The 27122-nt window shown below is 37.2% G+C and overlaps 1 protein-coding gene and 1 long non-coding RNA gene across 8 annotated transcripts; both read left to right on the top strand.

Moving 5' to 3' along the window:
- Positions 1 to 1912: 1912 nt before the first annotated feature.
- On the top strand, positions 1913 to 3606 carry LOC131317830 (uncharacterized). The gene is made up of 3 exons (XR_009197415.1): positions 1913 to 2785; positions 3083 to 3128; positions 3206 to 3606. It is a non-coding gene; the product is annotated as an uncharacterized LOC131317830 (long non-coding RNA).
- A 1147-nt stretch (positions 3607 to 4753) lies between these two features.
- LOC131317828 (uncharacterized) lies at positions 4754 to 26762 on the top strand. 7 transcript variants are annotated; one of them, XM_058347496.1, is made up of 7 exons: positions 4754 to 5065; positions 7162 to 7241; positions 7358 to 7515; positions 7614 to 7783; positions 23382 to 23427; positions 23505 to 23619; positions 26132 to 26762. In XM_058347496.1, exons 5-7 carry the CDS (start codon positions 23423 to 23425, stop codon positions 26582 to 26584), a joined length of 573 nt encoding a protein of 190 aa, XP_058203479.1. In that variant the 5' UTR covers positions 4754 to 5065; positions 7162 to 7241; positions 7358 to 7515; positions 7614 to 7783; positions 23382 to 23422; the 3' UTR covers positions 26585 to 26762. The 7 variants fall into 7 exon arrangements, with proteins under 7 accessions (XP_058203479.1, XP_058203480.1, XP_058203475.1 ...); XM_058347493.1 differs by having other exon boundaries at positions 4756 to 5065; positions 7358 to 7783; XM_058347497.1 differs by lacking the exons at positions 7162 to 7241; positions 7358 to 7515.
- Positions 26763 to 27122: the final 360 nt, after the last annotated feature.

Raw genomic sequence — 27122 nt, 5'->3', positions numbered from 1 at the left:
CCACATTGGGTGACTTTTGGGACAGCATGGTTGAAATTGTGACCACTCAAACCCGTAAAGGAAAAGAAAAGCGGGATCAATAAGCAACAATAATGGATGCTTTAGCTTCAAATCAAAAGAAACTCAATTATTGATGGTACTCAATAATAGAGTGCATTTTATTTTTCGGTGAAAGGCTCAATAATGGAGTGTTTTCAAAGTTACTCAATAATGGGGTAAGTTTTAGGTGGAAAGGTTGTGCGTCAATTATTTCCACAGTTGTACAGTTGTATTGTAATAATTTCTTTTCCTGTAGAGTCCTCTATATAAAGGACGCGTCTGCTTTTGTTTAGGCAGGTTTTGGTTTGCCCTTCTCTCTTCCTGTAAAAACCAAGCACTCTCTCTTTCTCTCTCTGTAATATTTGCAGTCTCTTTCCCCTTAATAAAAAGGTTAGTTCTTTTCCGATCCTCTGTATTGTTTCATTTCAGTACATATATCAGCTTCTTCAAAATATTCTAATAACTATTAATTAACTATTCAAAGTACTTATATACATTGTTTCATTCATAAAAAATTAGGACTAATATTATCTAATATATATACTAGACAACGGTAATGGTTCATAAAATATTTTCATCATTTCTGGATATCAATATAATACGTAAAGTGTATCAATCTTGAGGACAAACATATTATTAGGGCTAAATCGTAAACTTATTGAATCCAGAGGTGCTCATTGTAATTTAGAAATAACATGTTATTAACATCCTTAGAGAAGTCAAAAAGTCTAACAGAATTCACAATGTCAAGGACTCAAGGGTAACCTGTTCGAAATCTGCGTCAATGTGTCATGCCCTTGGAAGATCCTTGTATTCATCTCACTCCATATAGCATAAACAGGCATACAGCAGCTGCAAGGGAGCATTTCAAACTAGTATTCCTGAGAAACTTCTCTTTAGAGCATCTCCAATAGGAGGAGTCAAATCCCACGTGGAGCGCCTGTCAACATTGGCATTGCAAGTCTCTCCAATCTTTACCTTCAAATGCATAGTCAAATCTTACATGGATTTGGCATCAACCCATTTGCTTTAAAATTGACACGAGGTACCAAATGCAAAAGTGACTTCACATCATTATTGGAGAGGAGGAATGTTGGGTGTCAAACTTGAAGGTGTCATATTGCTACATCAGCCTTCAAAAGTTTTTGACATCTTCAAATTTGAAGCAAATTCTGGAGATGCTCTTGGCGTTCAGTATAAACTAATCAATAGCTAGATCCATGGTACAAGGCACGCCATTCATCAAATTCTTCTCGAAACTGAGGAGTAAAAGGTGCAATCAAAAAATAAATGGTCATGGGACTCTAACTGAAGTCGGCACAAATTGCATGCATCATCCACCCTCACACCCCAGATTTTAAGTCTATATGTAATACTTAATCAATATTGGACAGCAAGCCAAAAGATGAAGGACCATTTGGGGACATGAGAGCCATCCAAATAACCTTGTGCCACTTCTAGATTGGAGCCTTGTTCTCGAGAGCATTCCTTGCAGAATTTGCAGTATAAGAGCCACTAGAGTGGGGGAGCCACCTAACAGAGTCCTCCATGCTAGGCTCAGGAAATAAATTAGGGTAGGGGGGGGGGTAGCAGCCATAAGTGCTTGAGTGACACTATTCCTAACCCATAGTCATCTCCATTGCCGAAGCACTAGGCATAGCATGCAAGCTTTGACCGATGGGGAGGGCATGTGAAAACATTTTCGGACATTTAGTTAGAAGTAGAGGATGAAAGATTGAATCATCGGCAAATTGACTAAGAAGGTTTAATTTGCATATTAGCATAAAAATTTCTTTTAATTGGGTATGGTTCATGAAGTTACCAGTAAAGAGCAGTCGATGTTGAGTTTACTTGGTCAAAACTGTCGGGGGTTTTCCTTTCACAATAGCAGATTTAATCAAGTCAATGTACATATTTTCTTTTTCATCAATTGAGGTGTGGATAACAAATCAAACCTTTTCTAATGAGCAGTTCTTAAAGACTAAATGCATACAGTTTTAAGCACTACTCTTTTGTATTGGAATAAAACCTGATTGTCCATTGGATTGATTTAGCATCAAAGGGGTCAGCTCGGGTCTTAGTTGCACGAAGTGGGAGTGGGATCCAAAGTCGGGGCATGAGGGGGGGAATATAGAAGCTCCCAACTTTGGGAGGGTGAAAGTAACGTGTTCATATATGACGAAAATTATGTAGCGTAGAATACACTTTAAAAGTACAATCTTTTTAGGGAGTAAAAATATGTACCTAGTGTAGCATAAGTGTAATAAATGGGCTAGTGTTGCAATGTAATTTTTTTTTCTTTTCTTCATGATATCAGGACTTGGGCTAGATATTTGAGTTCATCAAAGACCAATGAAACTAATTAATTGCTGTTTTTATTTGCATTTTACAAGGATTGTACAAAAGCTCCTATCTTCGTAAGGAGTGGCCTCCCGTCAAGCTCCTTGGTTGGGAGCTCAGGAGTGTGCTCTTAAGGTGAAAGCGGCTCCACTTTAGAAGCTCCCTATTACTAAGGCTCGGGTTACCTGAGCGTAGATGAGAAAAATGGGATCACCTCCTATCAATTAGCCCCAGTGCTATTTGAGTCTCACCCTTTTCCCATTTCTCCCCCAACCACAACAATGATGGAACCTAGCTCTGCGCCTCACTAGAAGCCCCATAAGTCCACATTATGTGGCACAATAGACTATTTGATGCCATTGTATGACATTAGACATGTCTAACAATCGCCATTGAAAATAAAAAGGTAGATATGATTATATGAAGTAAAAGATGCACTTTAATTGCTAAGAACTTGTTCTTGATCTTGGTGCTTATTAAGACCTGCCTATAATTTTTCTATTTTTTTCCCTGCGTCTGAAGGCCTTTCATATGCTAACCGAGGGGCTTTGTAGGACTTTATTCGTTCATTTGTGACCTTGGACTGTAAAACACTTGCAGTTTCCCCCCTCTTTCCTTCTTCATCTTGTTTTAGATTTGGCTACAGTAAATTGTTATTATTTTATTGGATTGCCAAATAATATGAACATCTTTTTTATTGCAGTACGCAATCTCCAATTTTCAATCATCTGTTGACATGAATACATGAGGTACATTGTAGAAGACAGTTTCTAGTTTGAGGTTAATTTTTGTACCACTAACTGATGGGTTGTTTGGTTTCTTGAAGGAGTTTGCTTTGTGGGACAATGTTAAAACTTTTATACCCCAGATTGTGTGCACTTGGAGGTGATAAAATTAGCCGTTGCCTTTATGAACAAACCAGTCGTTTTCACAGTGGACAGGTACAGTCTTAAATTTGGTTTTTGGGTACTGCACTAGGTTTACAATTTTTCTTTCCATGCTAGTATTGTTTGCGATATGAGGATAATGTTGTACTTTTTGACTCCTGGAAGATGATCAATAACACTACGGTAGCAATCTTTCAATTACTAATTTACTTCCATTATGTCTTGGGGAAAAAGTTTGTCATTTTACTTTGAATTGTGTGTTAGCTGCTTCTTTTCCCCGGCAGGTAACTGGCAGTGAACATTCTCTAATGAGCTTTTTCCATTCCTAAACTATATCAAGTCCTTTTCGGTCTTGAACTGTTCAATTTTTAACCATTGATAGGGATTGGACTAATTAGAGAAGAAAAACAAAGTTCAAGGTTCAAACCGGTCAGATGAGAATTAGAGGGGATGGAATTGAGATTCAGGAAAAGCTAGAGGATGATATACTAGATATTAAACAACATATGCGGCTAATCAAATAGCAAAAAGTAGAGGAATATACATTTAAAACACAACTCCGAATAGCACTGTGTTCGGAACCGTTACATGTATGTAAATCTATGTGCATCTAAATGTTTCAGATGTGGTTGTGTCGGAGTTTCGTTTTAGAGGTGCGAATGCAGCATTGCTAATTAAATAGGGGTGGCCGATTAAAAAAAATTAAATAGGCTTGCATTTGTTAGTACTTGCCCCTATTAATTGAAATGTTTGCCTTGAAACGCTTGATACAACTTCAACGATAACTATCTCTTTGGACTGTGAGAAAATGTGCGATATGAAAGAGGAGTCTTTTCTCACAAAGTTACATTGGATGAGAAAGAGGAGAAGCCAATCAAATTTTTTTACTCTTTTACTTTTTTTACTTTTATTTCTATTTTTCACCAAAACACTCAATCCAAATGAGTGATTTGGCTAGAAACTACAACCAACTCTTTCTTTTCTTATATAATAAAATTACTTCATCCAAAGGGGCGGTAAACAAAGGAGTAAATTTTTGCCTTGAGTAGGATGAATTCGTGAATCCGTCTCTCACCTGCAATTAGTAGAGTAATAAACACTGTGATGCATGAGAGTTGAGAGAGTTCTAAGTGAGAGGGTCTGAGAAGTTGGGTCCACCCTCTTTTCTCTTCATTCCTTCCCCTCTCCTTTCAGTCCGCCCTACTATTTTTGGACTTGATCTCTCTTCTCTTTCTTTCGTCTTGTGGATTTGGATTGAGATTATCTCTCTTTCGTGTGAAAGTTCAGAGTTAGATCTCCCTTCTCCCTCTATTTTTGGGTAACGATTCTAATTTTTATACTAACTTTTTCAAATAAAAATTCACATTGTTATTATGAATTTATTAGTAGATCGATTATGTGTTAGATTTAATTATTAGTTTAAATTCCATACATGCACACGTGTGTGAAAAAAATCTATTTCTACCCTGACATGGGATAGTGTCCCCACACAATTCTTCTCACTCTCGGCTCTCTCTCTCTTGCGGCTCTCTCTCTCTCTCTCTCTCTCTCTCTCTCTCTCAACGTCTTTCTCTCTCCCTCTTAACTCTCAAACAGTGAAGCCGTAGTCGGTGACCACTGACCGGTGGTGACTGCCTTTGCCGTTGCCGTTTCCGTTTCCATTTCCGGCGGTGAGTCGGTGATCGTTCAACGACTGCTATTTCCGTTCCGTTGCTGCTGCCGTTCAGCAACTCAAACGACTCAAACCCTAGATCTACAACTGTCTCTCTTCGTTTCCGGTGACACACAACTCTCAAACGGTGAGTATTTACAACCTTGGCTCGTTTTCATTCACGATCGTCGGCTTTGTCCCGTTTTACTGCAAGTACTTGTGGTTTTGATGTGAAAACATGTTAATTCATGCTACTATTTTCGTTTTCCTGTTTGTTGACCACATGTTAATTCCTTCTTGCTACTGCCAATTGCAACCGAGGCTATTGCTTGTTGACAGTAAACTGTTTTAGAGGTGGGTAATAATTTTTAAGTACAATTTGTATTTTGTATGTTTAGTAATGTCTGTGTTAGGTTTTGGTCTTTTTTTTCTTTTTCTAAGACTAATCATACAGGAGAAATCGAAAAATTGTAGTACGAGGTTACACTCTGTTTATGTGTGTTAGGGTTACGAAATGGTTTTTCTAGAAATGGGTACTAATTTTGAACATTCAACTATTTGGGACTTAAAAACCAACAGCCAGAGTTACACACTGTTTTTTAGGTTGGAGTTGAAACAGATTACTATACTAAATAGACAGGAAAATTAAAAAATTAGGTAAGAACTAAGAAGCATACCTCTTTTATTTTTTGGGTTGAGGCAAATTTTTTTTAGAACAACACTTTAAGCATCGAAAAAGGGCTTCAAATTGGAGTAGTTACTTTTAGCTTAGCCATTATTTTGGCCAATGGCCATTGAGAGAAAGAGAAGAGTATCAGAGAAAGATTGGGAAAACCCATTAATCGAATTGGGGAGAGAGAGAGAATTGCACTCGTTTCCCCACTCTTAGCCAACTCCCCACCGAGGCAGCCAACTCCCACGTTGCCACACGCACGCTCTCTCTCCCTCACACATACTCAAAACCCCCCACGATCCCCTCCCACCAGAAAATCTCTCTCTCTCTCTCTCTGTCTCTCTCTCAACCCCCACGTTCCCCTCCCACCAGAAATCTTCTCCTTTTGACCAATTAAAAAAGTAAAAATTCTAGAAATTCAGGATTAGGAGTTTGGAGCCTTTTCAAGGCTCACTACATTTCCTTACTATATTGATTGATGCTCGGATCTGCCGAAAGGGAATGCATAGCGCATTGGATGGAAAGAAGGCACCTCGTTAACAGAAAATGGATTTGTTACTTCTCTCAACTGATGGAAATTGATATGGGTTTTGTAGCTAGACCTTGTTGTAGTTGAAATTATACTGCTTTAAATTGGTGAAGTACTGAAGTTGAATTATAATGTTTGCAATTGCAATTTGTTTAGTTTGTTTTCACTTTTGAAATGCAATGGTTAAATGCTTTTTCCTCCAGTCCTTCCGGTAGGAAACTCCTATTTGATCTGAATTCTGGTTGTTCACTTGTTCTGTAATTGGTTCATCATTGCAATGTACTTGTCCTGTTCTGTCTTCTGTTATGATATGACTAGACACAAGCTTTGGAATTTCATAGCAAATTAATAAAAAAAAAAGTGCATGTTATACAGTAAATCACATAGGATCAATAAATAAAGCTATTAGGTTCTTTCACCTCATCATGTGTTTGTTTCATCCCCTTCATCTTTTGTGGATTGAACTAGCTATGTTTGTCGAGGGATCTTGAGTCATACTGTCATTTGGTTGAATATTATGCGGTTTTGCCATACGGCCTTTCTTATTCATTTGGCTATTTACTCGTGAATTTTGAGATAAGATATTGTCACTCGTAAAGTTGTTCGGCTCAATATTTATCAGATGTAGTCAAGGGCCCAAGCTACAGTAACGCACTACAAAGTGGAATTAACATTTCTTCAGAAATAGGTTGGTTAACTACTGATAGACTATTGGTAGTTGTATTTTAATTACATAGCTCCATTGCTTAGAGGTTAGGATGGAGGTAGGAACAGCCATTTAGTTAAAAAATGGTATGATTCAACCTGCTATATCCTGATTTTTCGAAGAATGGAGGTAGGAACAGTCATTTAGTTTTAAGAGGCTATGATGGGGGTAGGAGCAGTCAATGAGCTCTGTATTTGCTTAAAGAATAGAGGGCAAAATAAACTCATTTGAAACTACATGAAAATTCCTAGGACTACTTGAGAAGCGACTTAGTATTTAGCATAAAGGATTGGGAGCCCATTGTCAAGTACTTCATTGATTTTCCATTGCTATTAGGTGACAAGAAGTGTTGATAATGCGCATGGTCAAGTCAGTCCGCAGGAAGAGAAGACTATCGATGCTTTGATAAAAGCAAGGTCAACCTTTTCATAACTCGAGACTTAGGTTGACCTTTCTCTTTCTATCTTTTTTGTTTTGGAACACGTACTTTTATGCTGCTTCATCGTAGTACCCCTTGTTGTTTTCTTAGTAGGCGTAGGAGGTGGCCCTTGGGACACGATGAGGGAGTTTGATGATAACATCCCCGATCCAGCCTTTGTCAATTTTAAGGTTCCCACTAGTTTGTCCATTTGAATATTGACAATACAGCAAGTGTCCATGTCTGCATTTTGCTGAAATTCAGTAGTTTAGGTAAAAAATTAACTCTTATACCACAAGTATTTTGGACCAAGACTTTAACCTCCAGTTACTAAAACAAATATGTTTTTTTTTTTTTGTTTCTTTAACAGTTGAGGGATGGGGAATGCTTCAATAAGGGTCCCTCTCCCCCCACCTCGTTACAGTGCAGCTTCTACCTGCAATAGCTCAAAACTATACAACTTAAGCACTTTTCAGCAAAGTACCCCTCCCTGCCCTGGATACAGCAATTAAGACTGCTCCATCTTCAAGTTTTGATCAGGTTAGTATCTCAATCAATATTCTTGCTACATCTATTCCTGCTACATCCTATATTGTAATATAGTAGAAGACCGACTGCATTTGATTTTGGTAGTGCACAAGATCATATTGCATAATAGATGGTGGTTTGTTTGTTTTTTTCACAAATTGTCATTTTAGTGGAGTATCCCACGGTTCTGCTTTGGGTTACGGACTATGAAGATCAATATTAGATTTTGGTTGTGGATTCTACGTGCAGCGAGTTGAACTTTTTGTTTGGATACATTTTGTTTAATATTACATGGTTAGTATACTGTTGCTTCGATTTTTGGTTTTTTCCCTTGTTGTCGTTCGACGTGTCATTATTTTGCGCTCTAGGGATTTGGATATAATTTGTTTACTAAATAATTGGTGGACAATTCTATTTATTGGAATTTTTAGTTTCCTATTAATTACAGCACGTTGGCAAATGTGGATGTAATGATCGTTGGCTTCAATTTACAAGGAATGAAAATGGGAAAAGGATTGTAGCAGTTTTTGGGATTTCAGCTTTTAGAATTGGTTACCAAGGTGTATTATTTCCCAGTTTTTTTTTTAAAAAATAAATAGCTTTTATTGCCGACTAAAAAATTAGTCTCTGATTGTTATTTTCCAATTTTTTTTTAAAAAAAATCTATTATTGCCGACTAAAAAAATTAGTCGCTGAATGTTATTTCCCATTTTTTAAAAAAAAAAAAATCTGTTATTGCCGACTAAACAATTAGTCGCTGATGAGTGTTAACACTCCCCGACTGAAGTTTAGTTGGTGATAGTATGAACATTTACCGACTAAATTTTAATTTCCGACTAAACACGATGGTCGATAAAAAAGCAAAACTTTAGCCGACTAAATATTTTTTAGTCGGCAAATGTAACCCCGACTAAAGTTTAGTTGGTGATAGTCTGAACATTTACCGACTAAATTTTAATTTCCGACTAAACACGATGGTCGATAAAAAAGCAAACTTTAGCCGACTAAATATTATTTGCCGACTCTCTTCCGTCGACCAAACTGCCAACTAAATTATTTAGTCGGGAAATCCTTTCGCTGACTAAAAATCTCACATTTGCCGACTAAATGGTTAGTCGGGAATGGTGAATTTTCTTGTTGTGCCATTCTCTTCCTCGAAAAGAAACTTCCCATGACGTATCATACGTTAGTGTCACAACACTGGGCCCCACAGGTAACCTATTTCAACACAGGGCCCCATAAGTTACCTTTGCCATCGCCATGGCTCAATTCACAATACTCACACTTTCAACACTTTACCATTTTCCATTTACTTATCATCGTCTATATGATTTACTACTCGTAACCACCCCGGGAACCTATTTGTCCAATCTACAGCCACAACAAAATACCACACGGTTCAACATTTCAACTAAAAGTATTAACATGCTAACAACACATAACCATGCGATAAAATTTATTCTGCCATAGAATTAATCATGCGAGTAACAAAATAATATTCAGTCAAGCAATTAATTATTACACTTAAAATTAAGTCTATTTCTCTCGTCTAGAAATTTTATAAAATATTTCTACTATTTAAACATTATCTTTAACTCTCATATTATTCATAAATTTTACAAACTAATTTTTTATTGAAAAATAGTTATTGCTAAATTTAGTATTTACTAACTATATTAAATATTAATATGAGATTTTTATAACAACAAAATTATGAGAGGCTATTCTAGTCAATATTTATTAGAGTTAAAGATTAGCTAATATATAATCTAAAATATTTTTTGTTTACAATCTAAATAAATTTTTACTAATAAAATATTCTTGTTAATATTTCATAAATATTTATCTACCCCAATAATTTATTAAACACGTAAACGTCCACTCAAATACAAATCAGCAATGCATCATCAATAATAATTTCACCACCAACACTTGTTAAACGATCATAAATTTTCACAGGGTATAACACTAATCATTCCAGCACAATCGGACTGAATTTTAATATAAATATAAATAGGACTAAAAATAAATTAACAATTTAACAGCAGGTCATCATCTTTAATAAATTTTAAATCTAAGTCTTAACTCCATTAAAATGCAAATTAAAGTTTTGGATTTCCGGAAAACTACCTCAAACGCGATTCTAAGTCCGAATAAGTGTTGTACGGTGTCTGTAGATTGCCGTGGTGGTTTTGAAATCTCGAGGCAGCATCCTGTGGCACTTCGACAGGACCTGCAGCGGCGGTGTGCCCATGAAACTCACGGTGTGCACACACCTACGGCCACAACTCTCTCTCTCCCCCTCTCTCTCTCTCTCTATTCTAGACTCAACAATAGAATTGGGAGTGAAATAATATGCTGGTGTTCAATTTTCGGATTTATGTGGGTATGTATAATGAGAGAGAATAAGGTAGTAAGAATGTGAGAGGATAAGTGTAGAAGTGGTGGAATGGGGAGGGAGAGTGAAGGAGATGGATACTGATAATGATAAAAGGATAGGGGACAAGTGCCACATTTGGGGGGGTTTTCAATTCAAATATATGTGGACGCATGTATGTACATGGTGAGAATGTATCTGGACGCGTGTATGTATAGGATGAGAGAGAGAGAAGTAGAGAGTTAGTTTGATTAAAGTTCTACCTAGGGTTTAGATAGGAAAGATAAGAGATGAATATAAATCCCTGATTTCCTGTATATCTAAAATTTAAATACATATCTTATACAATAGTGCAAATAATATCAATTGTACACATAATAATATATTTTAATTATTCAATCTAATTAATTATTGAATTAAGAATTTAACAATATAAATTTGTATTAAAAAAAATTGGGTCAAAAATCCGGGTCATTACAACACCTTTTTATACAAACGATATTTTAAAGCACATAGTACGTTAAAAATGTAATGAAACTTAATTATCTTAATTACTAGTTTACTTAGTGAAATAAAGCAAATGAAGCTTTAGAAATTTATAGAAAGAACATATTTACTTGGTCAACAGAACTTAACAACCTAAAGAGTCCTCAGCCAAAATCATAAAACATTATGTGTGTTTACTTGCTTGCTAAATTATTAATTGTTATACTTGATACTCATTGAAATGTATCATTTTTATTAGTTATGTTGTTATTGATGAATCATGTTGTATGTGCTAGATCGGACTTTAAGTTCATGAGTTAGTTTGGAGTAGAGATCACACATAGACGATTATTAAGTTGAAGGAAATAAAAAAAAATGAGAGATGATGTGATGGGATCTGAGGAGGTTATTCTACAGAGTTTTATTGATGTGAAGAGTGGTTAGCCAAATGAATGATGTTTTAATGGGATTCTTAGGGGTTATCCAGTGGAATCCAAACCTGTTGGAGGTTATCCACAAAGTCCAATTTGGAGAAATAAAGCCAGGGTATAAGAGTTGATTGTTGGTTGAAAACCTTAGGGTATGACATTGCGTGATTGTTCTTTATGAATAAGAGATAAAATGTGGTGTTATATTATAGTATGTACTCCCGAGGTTACGATTAGTTCTTTGTGGGCTAGTGGTTACAGTTAATTTCCTGAAAAATTCATCCTTGTGAGGCAGTTGATGACTCCGACTAAGTAAATAATTTAGACAGTTTCATCTGGGCTCCCGGTTAGGACAAGGGGAGCAGTATGACGCATAACCATAGTCCTTACGGTTAAAATGGGAGCATGTTTCTCAAGATGAGATCCAAGAGGAGAAGATAAGTAAAGGCTAGTTAGCATTCCTTCTTTTACCATTTGTAACCCTTTTTTTTTTTTTGCTTTATTCACGTGAACTTGCTATTATTACACCCCCCCCCAGTGTGGAAAAAAATGAAAGCTAAAATAGTAAATTCACATTAATAACGACGAGAAAGGGAGTTTCACTGCCCAACGTTAAATACGATATCCGAAAGCCTAGTATCTAATCGGTCGCTCAGTTTCACCGACCTATCTTTGCTTTCGTCTCTCTCTCGATCGATCTACCTCCGCCGCCTTCTCTCCCTTCCAATCGACCTCTGCCTTTTTCATCGAGGTATCTCTCTCTCTCTCTCTCTTGTATATATATGTATCTGTTCGACTTTAGAGACATAGGTATACCTCTCTCTTAATATCTACGAGCATATACGTAGGACACGTATATATACGGCTCGGCACATTGATATAAACATACAGTTTTTGCTGTTTCTCCGGTCTCCATGTCCCAATTTTTTTTAGAATTTCCGTGTTCGTATCCGTGGCGGTGCTAACATAGTGTGAGAGTGGATGTATCAGGTAGCATGTCCACATTTTCTTAAAGTTTGGTAGTGCTCAGTAAAATGATGTATACATGTATTTGTTGCTGTATCCCCTGCCGTGTGCATGTCCCGATTTTCATAGAATTTTCCATGTCCGTGCTACATAGGATGAGACACTTTGTGCTTGAAGATATGCTGTATTTTGGCCATCTAAGGGTGTAATTTTGTTCTTATGTATCTGTTGTTCTATGTTTCTAGTTTGAACTCTGGAACTCTGAAATTCCGATGTACGGAAGGATTTTTTTTTTAATCAGGTAGCAATAGAAGAAAAGAAGACAAGACCCATGTGGGCTTCCCTAGGTTTAAGATTTTCATTATGAGCAATAGAAGAAACGACTCGCGTGACTTTCATTCGATGCATTCACTTGGCCCATGTGGGTTTAGGTTTAAAATTTTCATTATGAGCAATGTTAGATGGATTCTTCTATAAGTCCGACATACCCACATGGACGGTGGAGGATATAACAGCACATGTATTCGTGTTTGTGCTATATATAGTGTTCTAAAACAAGGAATTAATCGGTGATCACCGACGGGGCCTATCCGATTAGGTCTGATTAACACTTAATTGCCGATTACTAATTAATATGCACCAATTAATCGCTCGAAGGTGGCCGACCGCCCGACTAGTGACTTTTAGAACATTGGCTATATAGGGTGTTAGGGGTCACCAATGAGTCCTAATTTGCTTATGATGCTCTGTATTTTATAGGGATGTATCAACTCCACGTTAACAACTCATTTTACACTAGTGAATTATCACCTGCCAAATGAAAATAGAAGTGGTAAATGATTCTAAGTGGCCTCTCCACTTATAGTCAATTCTTTTGAGTATGCTTTAACATGCTATTAGGATTAGGTTTTGAGAGGGCTAGGCTTTTGAGGCTATTTGGAGGAAAATCTATTTTTTTTAGTTTGTGCCATAAGGGCACTTTACTTTTTTTAAAGTAATTTAACTTACAAAATCACAAGGCTCCAAGAGAACACAAGGGGCATACCCCTTCACCTACAGCAAAGAAACTAAAAACAAACCGAAAACGAACTCAACTCCTGCCTAAGCGCTTAGCCTTCTGCAAAATGTTTGTACACATTACACAATCACCGTTCGCTGCATGCCTCCTAATTCTCTGGTGGCACCCTTTCAATTCTCCAAGAACTCATCCTATCTCAAATGGCAACGTCAATATTGCTGTTTAGAGTCTTGGAGTCTTTAATCGCATGATAGAAAATTTTCTGATTTCTCTCCTTCCATTTGAAGTAACATAGCAAGAAAATTGCATTTGAAATCTCAATTATAAATTATAAGTTCTATGTTTCTAAGTATATTGAGTTTGAAAATCTGGTTACCATTTCAGATTTGTGTCAAGTTTTGAACAAAATAAGAAAGTCCACAATTTATCATTTTAATTGCACAAGATGAATTTTTTATAGTTTCTTGATCCAGTACATTGAGAAAGATATTGCTGGAGGTGTTGATGTTAATGCTATCATTGATGCTTTTAACGACATGAAAGAGCGTCGAATGCAATTTAAGATGCCTCACTTTAAAAGAGAGATTGGGTAAAAATTTACCCTTTTGTTGGTACTTTGCGTGCATATCAGAAATTACATTATTGCATAGATTTTATTTTAATTTTTAAGTCAATAAATTTTCATTTGTAGTTCTTCCTATTTTTCTTTTATGTTTCCATATTCGCCGCTACTAAGTTAAAATCCTGGCTTCATCCCCGATTAGTCTAGAATATCTGTAATCTGTTACGGAACATCCACAAATTGAAAATTAAGGCAATCTCCTTTTAACCCCCTTAGCGACAGCAACCATTAGGGGGCAGTGATCTGAAACAACTGGAGCAGCAAACTAAGCCTCAAATCCAGTGAATTCCTCTTGCCGCATTTATCGTTCACCACGGCTGTATCAATTCTCTCTTCTTGTCACCCATTCCGCCATTCTTACATGACCAAGTAAACCAAAAGCCTTTGGCATTCATGACATCAAGCCGAATATCTATGATGGAGTTAAACTAGCCGCAGCTTGGAGGTCAAAAGCACAACCATCCAGCTATTCATTAACTCTCCTTACTGAGTTAAAATCCCTGAAGTATTCAAGGTTCATCCCTTAATGCACTGGAAAATCCAAAGAACTGCCTCCATGAAGATCCTCTTATCAATGTGTTTATTTCATACCATAGACCATAGAAACACAATTTCCTTTCTGATTGCAGGTGTTCTACCCCAAATGTGTTGCAGGTCAGAACCAATCAAATTAACTGAAAACTCCTCAGGAAAAGAGCCCTAGCGACCACCCCAGAGCCAATGCTATGCATATAAGACCAATACTAAGGGAGATAGTTAATAGCTATTGACATCAGATTATCCAATCTATTTTTTTCCAACAAAACCCATAATGGTCGACTTATTACCCGTGATGAGTTTCCTCACCTTGAGCTGTTAATTGGGGTCATTAAGGCCCGCACCAGTCCTGCAGTGTAATTCCAATCTTTTCTTAGACTTCCCCCCCTCCCCCCTTATTTTGAAGGAACTTTGGCACTTTTATTCTCAGCTCCACCAGTGGTAGGAACTGAAACTTTAGCTAGAGAGGGAATCCCAGCATTCTTAAGCTGGCCCCTATCACCGAAATGGAAATTAACGTCATCCTCAATATCCCGCATTTCATCCAATCCCAAGGTAGCAACAAGATCAAACTGCATAAAATCTGCATTCCTTACGGCCTTTTTTTTTTTTTTTTTTATCATCCATTCCTCAAGGCTTTGAACCTACTTTCTGACTGTTTGCCTTCTGAGGAATACCATTCATTCATCCTAGCAACAGGCCTAGAACCCATGCTTGTACTGTTATAGATCACCTAAGTAACCCCCCAGCTTCATCCAGTGGTTGAGGCACAACCTGAGCACTCACTGTATCAGCAGTAGTCTTTTGCCATAAGTACCTCCATATTGTGCTAAGTAGGATTCAGCATTGGGTTTTGAGTCAAGGATTGAAAAACTTTCTGGCCATCAGCAGAGGGCCGATCAATCTCAAAACCCGTGTTAGTACATTGGACCATCTCAAACTCTGCAGCATTTCCAGAATTCTGAGGTAAAACATCTACACTTTGTGACACCCAAACCTTATCGCCAATCCTTGGGTTGGGACCCTCTCATTCTCAGCATCTTGAATACAACCATGACCAAAAACCTTGCAAGACAAGACAGTGGCTTGCATTGATACTTGACAGGGATCAGCATACTAGTCCCATTAGCAAAGTGAACATCAACAGATTGAGGTAAGAAATCTTCGACCCCAACTTCAATACAAATCCTAGATAGCTGAGTCTTTTCCAAGATTCAGTCATATCATCTGCATGGAGAGGTTTACCCACAACACTTGCTGTGTAACCCAACCCCTGTACATTCCACAGCTGCAATGAGTGATATAGAATTGACCCGAAATAGGAATCATAGTTAACTGTTCCTTTCGAAATTCATACAAGCTTGCCAATGTTTAAGAATCATGGATCCACCACCAAAATTCCATGTGCCAGCTTCCTTCAATATTCTAAAAGAAGAATCATTATCAAGATTCAAGATACTTCTCTCGGAACCAAACCGGACAAGCTATGAACTCAATGGCACGTGAGGAAGGTGGAGAGAGGGTTGAGTTCTTTCGGTTTCGAGCTTTGGTGGTGTTTTTCGGTGGGAGAGCAAGGGAGAGAGTGAGAGCCGAAGAGAGAGAGAGAGAGAGATGAGAGAGAGTGAGATGGGGGATTTTTGATCTTATACACACCCACCCACCTATATATACTAGCACCCAATCAAAATTACACTCACACTCACTCAACATTACAATTCTAACACATTGGCCCCAAATCAAATAAATTCAACAAATCTCTCATTAACCCCAATTTCATATAAGCTTAACGAAAATCACATTTTCCTCAATTTTCAATATCTATTAAACCTTTAAATATTTTTCTGAAATTACAAGTCTCTACAATATATGTGGGTTTTTTTTAAAGCCAAGTAATCCTCTTTTGTTTATAACCAGTTTTTTGGTTTTTAAATAAGGGAATTGAGTGGGTGCGCATGGAGAAAAATAGTTTTGGCTTAAGATAGAATAAAGTAAAATTTAGGGGATTGGAATGTCAGAACCTAAAAACAGAATTACTTGTCTCATAGTTTATAGACTAGTTTGGACTTCTCTTCAAATTTGTTTGTCTACTACAAATTTTGATACAATAGAGACTGGCCCTAGGGCCGGCACTGACAATTTCGGGGCTTAAAGCAAAATTTTGAAGTGGGCCCTAACATTTCTTGAAAAAAGAGTTGTTAGAAAATTATAAATAGATGAAACATGATATTTAAGATTCATAATAAAATTAAAAACGAACCTAAGCTTTAATAATATAATACTATTAAAAAAATAAATCAAATACAACGAAGTATCACTCATACCCTATGTTGTCTCTAACCAATCATGTTTATTTAATTTAATTATAAGAATACTATCATTAACAATGAAATTATTATCCTAGTCTAAACATTGTTGATCGAAGTTTGTTGAAGTACAAATTAATTAATGTGGTTCTTCATAATCAAAAGTGTTTTGTTTTTATTTAACATGAAAAGTTAAAAGGAAAATAAAGGTACATGAAACATAAAAAAAACTTTGACCAAAAAAAATTATTCATGATATTAGTGAAAAAATAATAATGGTATATGATCATGGTGTTCCAAAAAATTGAATTCTAAGACTTCGAGCACATCTACACACTACATTTGTTACAAGAATTGTGTTCTACATGCATTATTTTCAAGTTTCTACAAAGAAATGCCGTTAAAAAAAAAACCAAAGAAATGAAAAATTAGCTTTTACCCAAAATGAGTACCGGTGGAATCAATCTTGGACACCGAAGGAAGAAGAAACACTCACGAACCACTAAGCCATAGCATTTCATACGTTCAACTTTGCCGTTATTAATATTTATTATCAGTAAGACTGTTATGGAAAGAGGGCCTTGTTTTCTTCTTAACTTTCGAGGCCTAAAGTGACCGTACCTCCGACTTCACTTTCAGAACCAGCCCTGATTGGCACTTATCATAGTGTAATATGCTATCTGAATTATCATTAAAATGAGTGACTCTGAAAAATAAAAAATATATGTTATGGGGTTGTAATGCAGAGCAAAAAAGTATAAATTGGGACGATGCAAAATTAAGGCTACTTGAGCGGGAAAACATGTCTTCCTGCACTGATCACTAGGTTTTGTTTGGAACTTGAGGATGGAAAGGGAAAAGAAGATAAAATAATAAACGAGAAAAATTGAAGGGAAATTTAAGAGAAAATTGGAGAAAAATTGAAGGTAGACCAGGTAGATGGGGTAGTTAAGTGATATTGACTAACTGAGGGGATATCTGCGATTGTTACCCTATATTTTAAAGGTGAGGGTTTAAAATGAAAAATGTACAAATATATGGGATTAATTTGTCAAACAAATACAATTTGAAGGTCTTATATGTAACTACTCTTCGTATATATTTGGATATATAATTTAGGAAATTGATTTTCGCGCTCCACTTTTTACTGATGACGCTCCAATTTTAAAATGAAGTTACTAGTAACTTCATGAACAAAGTAGAGCGCCATCAATAAAAAGTGGAGCGCGAATATCAATTTCCTATAATTTATAAACCAAACAACGGGAAGAAATTTTTTGAAACTTGAGGCTGGATGTAATTTATATCGTAATTTTTTTTTTATCAGCATATCGTAACTATTCTCTGTACAATTTGAAGGTTTCCTATACCGGTTACTAGGCTCTTTTTGGAACTTGAGGATGGAAATGGGGAAGGAAAGGAAATAAAATAATAATAAAAAAATTTGAGGAAAAATTAAGAGAAAATTGAACTAGTTTTCGAAACTTTCTCTTTCTCTTTCTCTATGTAAACCAAACAATGGAAATAAGGTTTTAAAAAAATTGCCTTCTTTACCATGTCTTTTCACAAGTTAGAAACTAGAAAGGGCTTATGTAGAGATCCGGAATATATTTCTTTCACTTTATAAATCTTGAAGTGTGTGTATGATATTCAATCATTCTACCACTGCACCCGTTTACACATTCATTCACACACCCACATTCACAATAAGGGTGGAGCCCGCACACACTACACACTCAGTGTGTGTGGGCCCCACACTTATTGTGAGTGTGGGTGTGTGAATGGGTGTGTAAGTGGATGTGGTGTTAAAATTTTACTACGACATCAATATTAATGTGCAAAATATTGTGGGATCCACTTGTTTGTTGCTGATGATGAACCTTTAAAGTTGATTCTGTCATAAATTGGTGCCGTTTTGGGCCTTAGCGCATAAACTTGTAACATGTGGGAATTGAGGAGTTGAGGAGATGATAAACCTTTAAAGTTGATTCACCACCGTATACTCCCTCTCTCTCTCCCGTTCTCTCTCTCACCCATGAAACCTCCACTCCACTCAAAATCCTTGTAAAGCCAGACCTAAACTACGGTGTTTTAACGATTTAAGGTCAGAGGTCATATGCTCAAGCTTGGAGGAGATCATTCTCGGTGGGTTTCAACCAAAACAACTTAGGGCTTGGCTTGAATCTTAGGGTTTTGTTCAAAACTCTTGAGGTAGGGATTTCTCTTCTCTCTTTATATGTCTATGTGTCGATTGGGTATAGTTTATTGTGTTTAATCTTCCGTCGTCGAAACCTGGGATTTGTGTGCTGAAAAATCATGTGGGCATCCATACCTATGGAGATGGTATCAATACTTTTTTTTTTCTTCTGGACTGAAACTGCTCTGGTATCGATACCCTTGCTGGAAATTTTCTGAAAAAGAAAAAGAAAAAGGAAAGGAATTAGATGTTACGGGTAACATTGAGTATGTTTAAAATGTTTCTTTTCTATAGTTTGACTTAGTTAAATGAGAATGAACTATAAAGTGCTTACTTGATGCATGGTGATGTAATGATCTAATCGGATGGAAAACTTATTGAGAAATGATGCTGTGTTTGGATTGTGTTTTGAAAAGTGTTTTGAAAAATAGTAGGGGTAATAAGTGAAGAGAGATAGAGAGAAAAATAGTGGAAGTAGGGGGAATCTAGAGGGAATTTTTTGAAAAATTCTTTTTGAGAAGAGAAGAGAACAAGGCAGAAAGCTTGGTAAAACTTGTAGGTAAGTGAGAAGAGTTTAGGAGTGAAATGAAACTATGCGTAGTGAAACGAATGGCCTGCTTAGACTTTGATTGAATAGACTTACTTTTATGGGATTGAGTTCTCATGGGATTGATTGACACATCGGGTTACTTTATTTGACTAACGATTAGTTTGTTGATGAAATAGAAAGTGAGAAGTGTAACGGTTGCTATGTATATATGTATATTGAAACAAGGATACGTGAGAACTTGTGAAATACAAGGGACAGGTACTGCTGGTGCATTGATATGAGAGAAAATGACTTGACGTTGATGCTATTTGATACATGGAGAAAAATAAATAGTTTTTCCTCGTAATGTGTTGTATCCATAGGTGGGTTTGGTAAGCGTGTTTTTTCTTGGTGTGAGAATTAGAGAAATGTTGGATAATGGAATTGTTTATTTAATGAGAATATGTGACACTACATGAGTGACATGGCGGATAATTGGATGGTAATAAGAAAGCCACGGATCCGCCGTAAGGTGTGATGCCGGAAGGAACGCACGGGGTCCCTAATACCCGGAAGTGCACAAGAAAGCCACGGATACACCGTAAGGTGTGATGCCAGAATGAAAATGGGTTGCACAGGGTCCCTAATGCCCGGAAGTGCACAGGAAAGCTACGGATCACCGTAAGGTGTGATGCCAGAATGAATGTGGGACGCACAGGGTCCCCAATGCCCGGAAATGAAATCAAAGCACGTAACAAAGCGGAAACGAAGAATCTTGTTATTGTTTAGTATCATATTAAAATGGGAATGTGAGTATTGATACTTTGCTTTAAAATGTGGAATTTAGAAAGAATGAAGCATTCATGTGAGAAACTATGAACATTTAACTTGAGTTGATGTCTTGGATAGTTTGAGGTGTCGATGCTTGCTTTCTTCTTTTCTTATAGACTTCCTAAATTATAGTGGCTTGATGTATTGAGATTGGTGTAGAAATTTGTTGGTATGGAGACATGTTTGATGCCATAGATGTGATAATAGCTATTGTGGAAGAATTACATTGGAATTACAGTTTAAACTTATAATGATAAATTGGAGATTTGATTGAACGGTATGCATGTGCGTGTAGATGGATAACTCATACGTGTTGACGATGAGATGAAGCAAAAAAAAAAAAAGCACAAAGAATTAAAGGGGGTACGAGGGAGGACACGGTAAAACTTAACGTAAGTTTGAAAGGATTAAATTATATGAATGTGTGAGTTCTTTGAGGACACAACGAGGTTTTGTCTGAAATGTTCTTGGGCACATTATGTTTCACCTCCTTATGTGTAGTGTGTTGACTTAGATGCGAGTGTGGCCAACAAAGTGGGGTACGAAAGGGAACAGGTAGACTAGAGTATTCGGGAGTGTCTTTATGTCACCAAAATGAAAATGCGATAATATGTTGACTTCGGTAATAACAATCTAAGTTTACTCAAGAAAGAAGTGGGTGCGTGCGCGCGTGTAGGTGAGAGTGTTGGTGTGAGCGAAGAAGAATTCCAGGTTTATTTATTTATTTATTTCTAAAGGATTGCATTGGAAGTTCTACTTTCAGTTAAAGCATTTTATTTTGCCCTTACTAAAAATATTTTCGTGGCACTCTTTCTCCTATAAGCACATAAAGTTTAGTTAGGGATTTTCCTACTGGGCTTGTGTAGCTCAACCCTTCATTTTCAGGTATGGATGAGAGGCAATAGCAAGGAGTGCTTGGCGTAGGCATAGTTGTCAAATCGTGAATCGAATCGAGAATCGAAATGGTCATTTTTCGAATCGTGAATCGAATCGAATCGTGAATCGCTCTGCTTCAGTCATGATTTCTATAATGCATAGAAACCTATGCTTATTGATTAGGGTAACAACAATATATACTACAAATGAAAGATTTAGGCCTAAATCAATAAATATTTTCTTCTAAATGATGATTTGATAATAACGTGGAATATTAGGTAAGTTGCTTCTATTGCAACTACAAAGAGATGATGATTCGTAAAGCCTACTTATGGTTCTTTTTGTACGAAAGAGTTATAAGTACAAAACAAACTCTTAGAAGGTCTATAGGGTTGTTATATTCCATTTATCTTCCTCATTTTCGATTCACTCTCATAATAAATCTCTTTTTCTTATTATCTATCCAAATAACATAGACAAAAGATGACATATAACAGTACTAGACAGTTTCATCCTCTACTTCTAACTAAATGTCCGAAAATGTTTTCACATGCCCTCCCCATCGGTCAAAGCTTGCATGCTATGCCTAGTGCTTCGGCAATGGAGATGACTATGGGTTAGGAATAGTGTCACTCAAGCAATTATGGCTGCTACCCCCCTAATTTATTTCCTGAGCCTAGCATGGAGGACTCTGTTAGGTGGCTCCCCCACTCTAGTGGCTCTTATACTGCAAATTCTGCAAGGAATGCTCTCGGGAACAAGGCTCCAATCCAGAAGTGGCACAAGGTTATTTGGATGGCTCTCATGTCCCCAAATGGTCCTTCATCTTTTGGCTTGCTGTCCAATATTGATTAAGTATTACATATAGACTTAAAATCTGGGGTGTGAGGGTGGATGATGCATGCAGTTTGTGCCGACTTCAGTTAGAGTCCCATGACCATTTATTTTTTGATTGCACGGCTCAGGAAATAAATTAGGGGGGGTAGCAGCCATAAGTGCTTGAGTGACACTATTCCTAACCCATAGTCATCTCCATTGCCGAAGCACTAGGCATAGCATGCAAGCTTTGACCGATGGGGAGGGCATGTGAAAACATTTTCGGACATTTAGTTAGAAGTAGAGGATGAAAGATTGAATCGTCGGCAAATTGACTAAGAAGGTTTAATTTGCATATTAGCATAAAAATTTCTTTTAATTGGGTATGGTTCATGAAGTTACCAGTAAAGAGCAGTCGATGTTGAGTTTTACTTGGTCAAAACTGTCGGGGGTTTTCCTTTCACAATAGCAGATTTAATCAAGTCAATGTACATATTTTCTTTTTCATCAATTGAGGTGTGGATAACAAATCAAACCTTTTCTAATGAGCAGTTCTTAAAGACTAAATGCATACAGTTTTAAGCACTACTCTTTTGTATTGGAATAAAACCTGATTGTCCATTGGATTGATTTAGCATCAAAGGGGTCAGCTCGGGTCTTAGGTGCACGAAGTGGGAGTGGGATCCAAAGTGGGGGCATGAGGGGGGGAATATAGAAGCTCCCAACTTTGGGAGGGTGAAAGTAATGTGTTCATATATGACGAAAATTATGTAGCGTAGAATACACTTTAAAAGTACAATCTTTTTAGGGAGTAAAAATATGTACCTAGTTTAGCATAAGTGTAATAAATGGGCTAATGTTACAATGTACTTTTTTTTTCTTTTCTTCATGATATCAGGACTTGGGCTAGATATTTGAGTTCATCAAAGACCAATGAAACTAATTAATTGCTGTTTTTATTTGCATTTTACAAGGATTGTACAAAAGCTCCTATCTTCGTAAGGAGTGGCCTCCTGGCAAGCTCCTCGGTTGGGAGCTCAAGAGTGTGCTCCTAAGGTGAAAGCGGCTCCACGTTAGAAGCTCCCTATTACTAAGGCTCGGGTTACCTGAGCGTAGATGAGAAAAATGGGATCACCTCCTATCAATTAGCCCCAGTGCTATTTGAGTCTCACCCTTTTGCCATTTCTCCCCCAACCACAACAATGATGGAACCTAGCTCTGCGCCTCACTAGAAGCCCCATAAGTCCACATTATGTGGCACAATAGACTATTTGATGCCATTGTATGACATTAGACATGTCTAACAATCGCCATTGAAAATAAAAAGGTAGATATGATTATATGAAGTAAAAGATGCACTTTAATTGCTAAGAACTTGTTCTTGATCTTGGTGCTTATTAGGACCTGCCTATAATTTTTCTATTTTTTTCCCTGCGTCTGAAGGCCTTTCATATGCTAACCGAGGGGCTTTGCAGGACTTTATTCGTTCATTTGTGACCTTGGACTGTAAAACACTTGCAGTTTCCCCCCTCTTTCCTTCTTCATCTTGTTTTAGATTTGGCTACAGTAAATTGTTATTATTTTATTGGATTGCCAAATAATATGAACATCTTTTTTATTGCAGTACGCAGTCTCCAATTTTCAATCATCTGTTGACATGAATACATGAGGTACATTGTAGAAGACAGTTTCTAGTTTGAGGTTAATTTTTGTGCCACTAACTGATGGGTTGTTTGGTTTCTTGAAGGAGTTTACTTTGTGGGACAATGTTAAAACTTTTATACCCCAGATTGTGTGCACTTGGAGGTGATAAAATTAGCCGTTGCCTTTATGAACAAACCAGTCGTTTTCACAGTGGACAGGTACAGTCTTAAATTTGGTTTTTGGGTACTGCACTAGGTTTACAATTTTTCTTTCCATGCTAGTATTGTTTGCGGTATGAGGATAATGTTGTACTTTTTGACTCCTAGAAGATGATCATTAACACTACGGTAGCAATCTTTCAATTACTAATTTACTTCCATTATGTCTTGGGGAAAAAGTTTGTCATTTTACTTTGAATTGTGTGTTAGCTGCTTCTTTTCCCCGGCAGGTAACTGGCAGTGAACATTCTCTAATGAGCTTTTTCCATTCCTAAACTATATCAAGTCCTTTTCGGTCTTGGACTGTTGGTTCTGTGACTTCTGTCCAGTTTATTTGAGACGTACTAAAATTGCAATTTCGTAGCATTTCTTTCTTATTGTATTGTGCTCGACAACCTCAAGACCAGCAAATTTTTTGGTGAGGAGATGAGGTTGGTGCAATGGAGATTTTGCTGGGAACTATGATGGACTAACATGGACACAAGGACGAAATTGATGCTCTTCGCATTGGAGGGAAAATGGGAATCATATTAACCACCCTGTATAGGTTATGAAAGTCATGAGGATTAGTGGAGGAAAAATAGATATGGGAGGGTGGGTTGCAAGGGCATTCAACAGCTAAATCATTGTGAGCTTGAAAGTTCCATGAACTTTGTAATTTGGTTTTGGTATGCAAACCGAGCGGTTAGCGCAAGCAAAGTGGGCTAAGTCAGATAAGGGTCCTGTCGGACAAGTTTAGGTTTGCTCGGGAATTGTTTGGACAATATATGGGCAAGAAGAAAGTAGGTTTGGTTTCGATGACGTTTGTGCACTTTGGATATTTTCTTGTCGATAGTAAATAAGTTGATGTTTGAGGGTATTTTGCATTAGGGTTTAAGGGTGTGGGAAGAAAGCGGTGAAGGCATCTATTTTGGTTTTCAATGGGGAAAGGGATATAGATTTGCTTTGACGCCTTAGGAGGCTTAGAGATTCTCGTATTGTCGCTTACATAGTTACATCTGGTTCAGATTTTGGGGCTATTGTTGCCTTATGCATTAGACGGAGACTCAATGAGAAGTTGTGGGATTCTCATTTGCTTAGGTTAAATGAAGGTTCACTTTTCCTGGACGGGGTAGGTAATGCAACGACCTGATTAGGAAAATGTCTTGACCGTTTGTGAATAGGATGTCCTGGGCACTATCAACTATTTCACTGAGTGGTCAGATTTTTCTGATGACCCGCATGAGTTGAGGGGAAAGGGTTGAAGTAATATCAGATTGTTAAGCTTAAGCAAAATCTTCTTCATGAGGAAGTGGTAGTTTCTGCTTGGATTCCAAACATGTATGTAATTTTCACTTTTTCAGCCTCGTAGAAACTCCCTTGCTTCTGCTACATATCAAGGCAAAAGCAGTGATTACGGCCTTGTTCGTTTCACATTTTGTTTTTGTTTTTGTTTTGTTTTCTAATCATTACTCTCTTTCCAATCATTACTCTATTTTTCCAATTATTACTTTGTCATCTCTCTCTACTCATTTCTCCAATTATTACTCTGTCATCTCTCTCTACTCATTACTCCTCTCTCCAATCATTACCCTATTTCTCTCTTCACTCACTATCAAAACTAAAATACTCAATTTTGTTTTGTTTTCTAATTGTTACTCTCTCTTTTCAATCATTACCCTATTTTTTCAATTATTACTTTGTCATCTTTCACTATCTCTCTACTCATTACTCATCTCTCCAATCATTACTCTATTTCTCTTTCCACCCACTACCAAAACTAAAATACCCAAAAATGCAAAACGAACACAGCCTAAGTTTCTTTGCTCTGCACTTTTTATTGCTTGAGAGTGATTTGGATCAGTTTTGTTTGGTTCAACGTCTCCATTATCTTGAAAACCATTAACTGACTTACCTGCCTTGGGATAAGGCGGGCAAAGTGTCCCAGTATTCCGTACAATGTATTAATTGTGGTTTGTATAATCATATGCTTAATCTAGTGTTAGCAGTAAATTTTTTTCCCGAACACTGATTAAAAAATATGAGCATACTTCGCTGGATATGGTTTGTATTATCAAGCTTATGATACAGTTTGGCTCATTGGCCATAACTCAGAAACAGAAGCTGTCCACATTGGCATCCAAGACTTGTTTGGGTTACATGTGGTGTATTGTAGCATACCTCATTGGTAGATTTGTCTTTGGAAAAATAAATAGGTCCATTGCTCTTTATGTTGGCATCGATTTCCCTGGGAAGAGCTGTTCATTGTTTTGACCTGTTTTGATAGCTTTACAACAAACTTGGTGGTACAACTATAAGCAGTGATTTCGGGTTCGTTTATCGCCGAAGCCAAAATGATATTGTAAAAACATCGGAACTCTTGCAGAGTTAAAAACTCCTAGAATCTATTATAAAAGAATTTGAGGTTTTCATTTTAAAATTTAGATATACTATATTGCTTAGTCTTTTTTACCATTCACAGGTAGAAGTGATTAATGTCTAATTTTGAATTCTACAATCATCATGTCAACAGCCCCTTTTTGTGCCAAGAAGCTTTTTTGGCGTGGAGGATTATCTGGATGGTGACAACAGCCGGCCATACACTTACCAGAAGGGGAAGAAGTCAAAGAATCCAGACAAGCATGTCTCATTCAAACAGCGTACAATAGCTTACATGGAACCATTCACACTTGATGTCTTCATTTCTAAGCGCTTTGTCTCAGCCTCACTCACACACAGGGTAACAAGCAAGCAGGTTGCAGTTGCTGGTACCAACTCTAACGACATCAAGGCAATGCTCAAGTCCCGGTCGGATATACCCGCTTGTTTGGCAGTTGGGCGAATTTTATCAGAGAGAGCAAGAGAAGCTGATGTGTACACTGCTTCTTATACTCCGAGGGAGAGGGACAAGTTTGAAGGAAAGATTAGAGCGGTTGTCCAGTCTCTCATTGACAATGGTATTGATGTCAAAGTCTATCTTGATTGAACCGGTTCTTTCTTTCTTATTTTGCCTTTATTTTATTTTAGCTTTATCGGCACCCTCCGTAGGTGAACATCATCCTTCTGTCACTGTTGTAGCCCCTTTTCCTTTTGTATTTCCTAGAGGAGTAGCATGTCAGCTTCCTTAGCAACTATTTTTTAATGTAAAATGGAAATTCCCTGTGTGTGTGTGTCTGCGTTCACACGATGTTCCTTTTTTAGGGTTGCTGTCCACATTGTTGTTCTGCTTTGCCATGGCAGATTTGTGTTGGTTAAAAGTTCTTCGGCTGTTGTACCTAGCTCCTTCGGAAGCACTGGAGATAAAATAATTCAAAATGTCAACTTTGAAAAGCAATTGGCTATGGTTGCTTGGAGAATTTATTAACTCCCCTATTCGTCTACATAGATGGTTTTTGCACCTAGTATGCCATCGGATGGTGTTGTAAACTCAAGGGAGTACTCTGTGGGGTATATGTGCTACACAATGTGTCTCTGTGCTATAATGTAAGGGGGTAGACTTCACCTATTGTCTCTTCATTACAGAG

Source organism: Rhododendron vialii, chromosome 2a, assembly GCF_030253575.1.
Source record: "Rhododendron vialii isolate Sample 1 chromosome 2a, ASM3025357v1".
NCBI lineage: Eukaryota > Viridiplantae > Streptophyta > Magnoliopsida > Ericales > Ericaceae > Rhododendron > Rhododendron vialii.
Note: the sequence above shows the minus strand (reverse complement) of the source record. Positions and strands in the feature narration are given on the sequence as shown.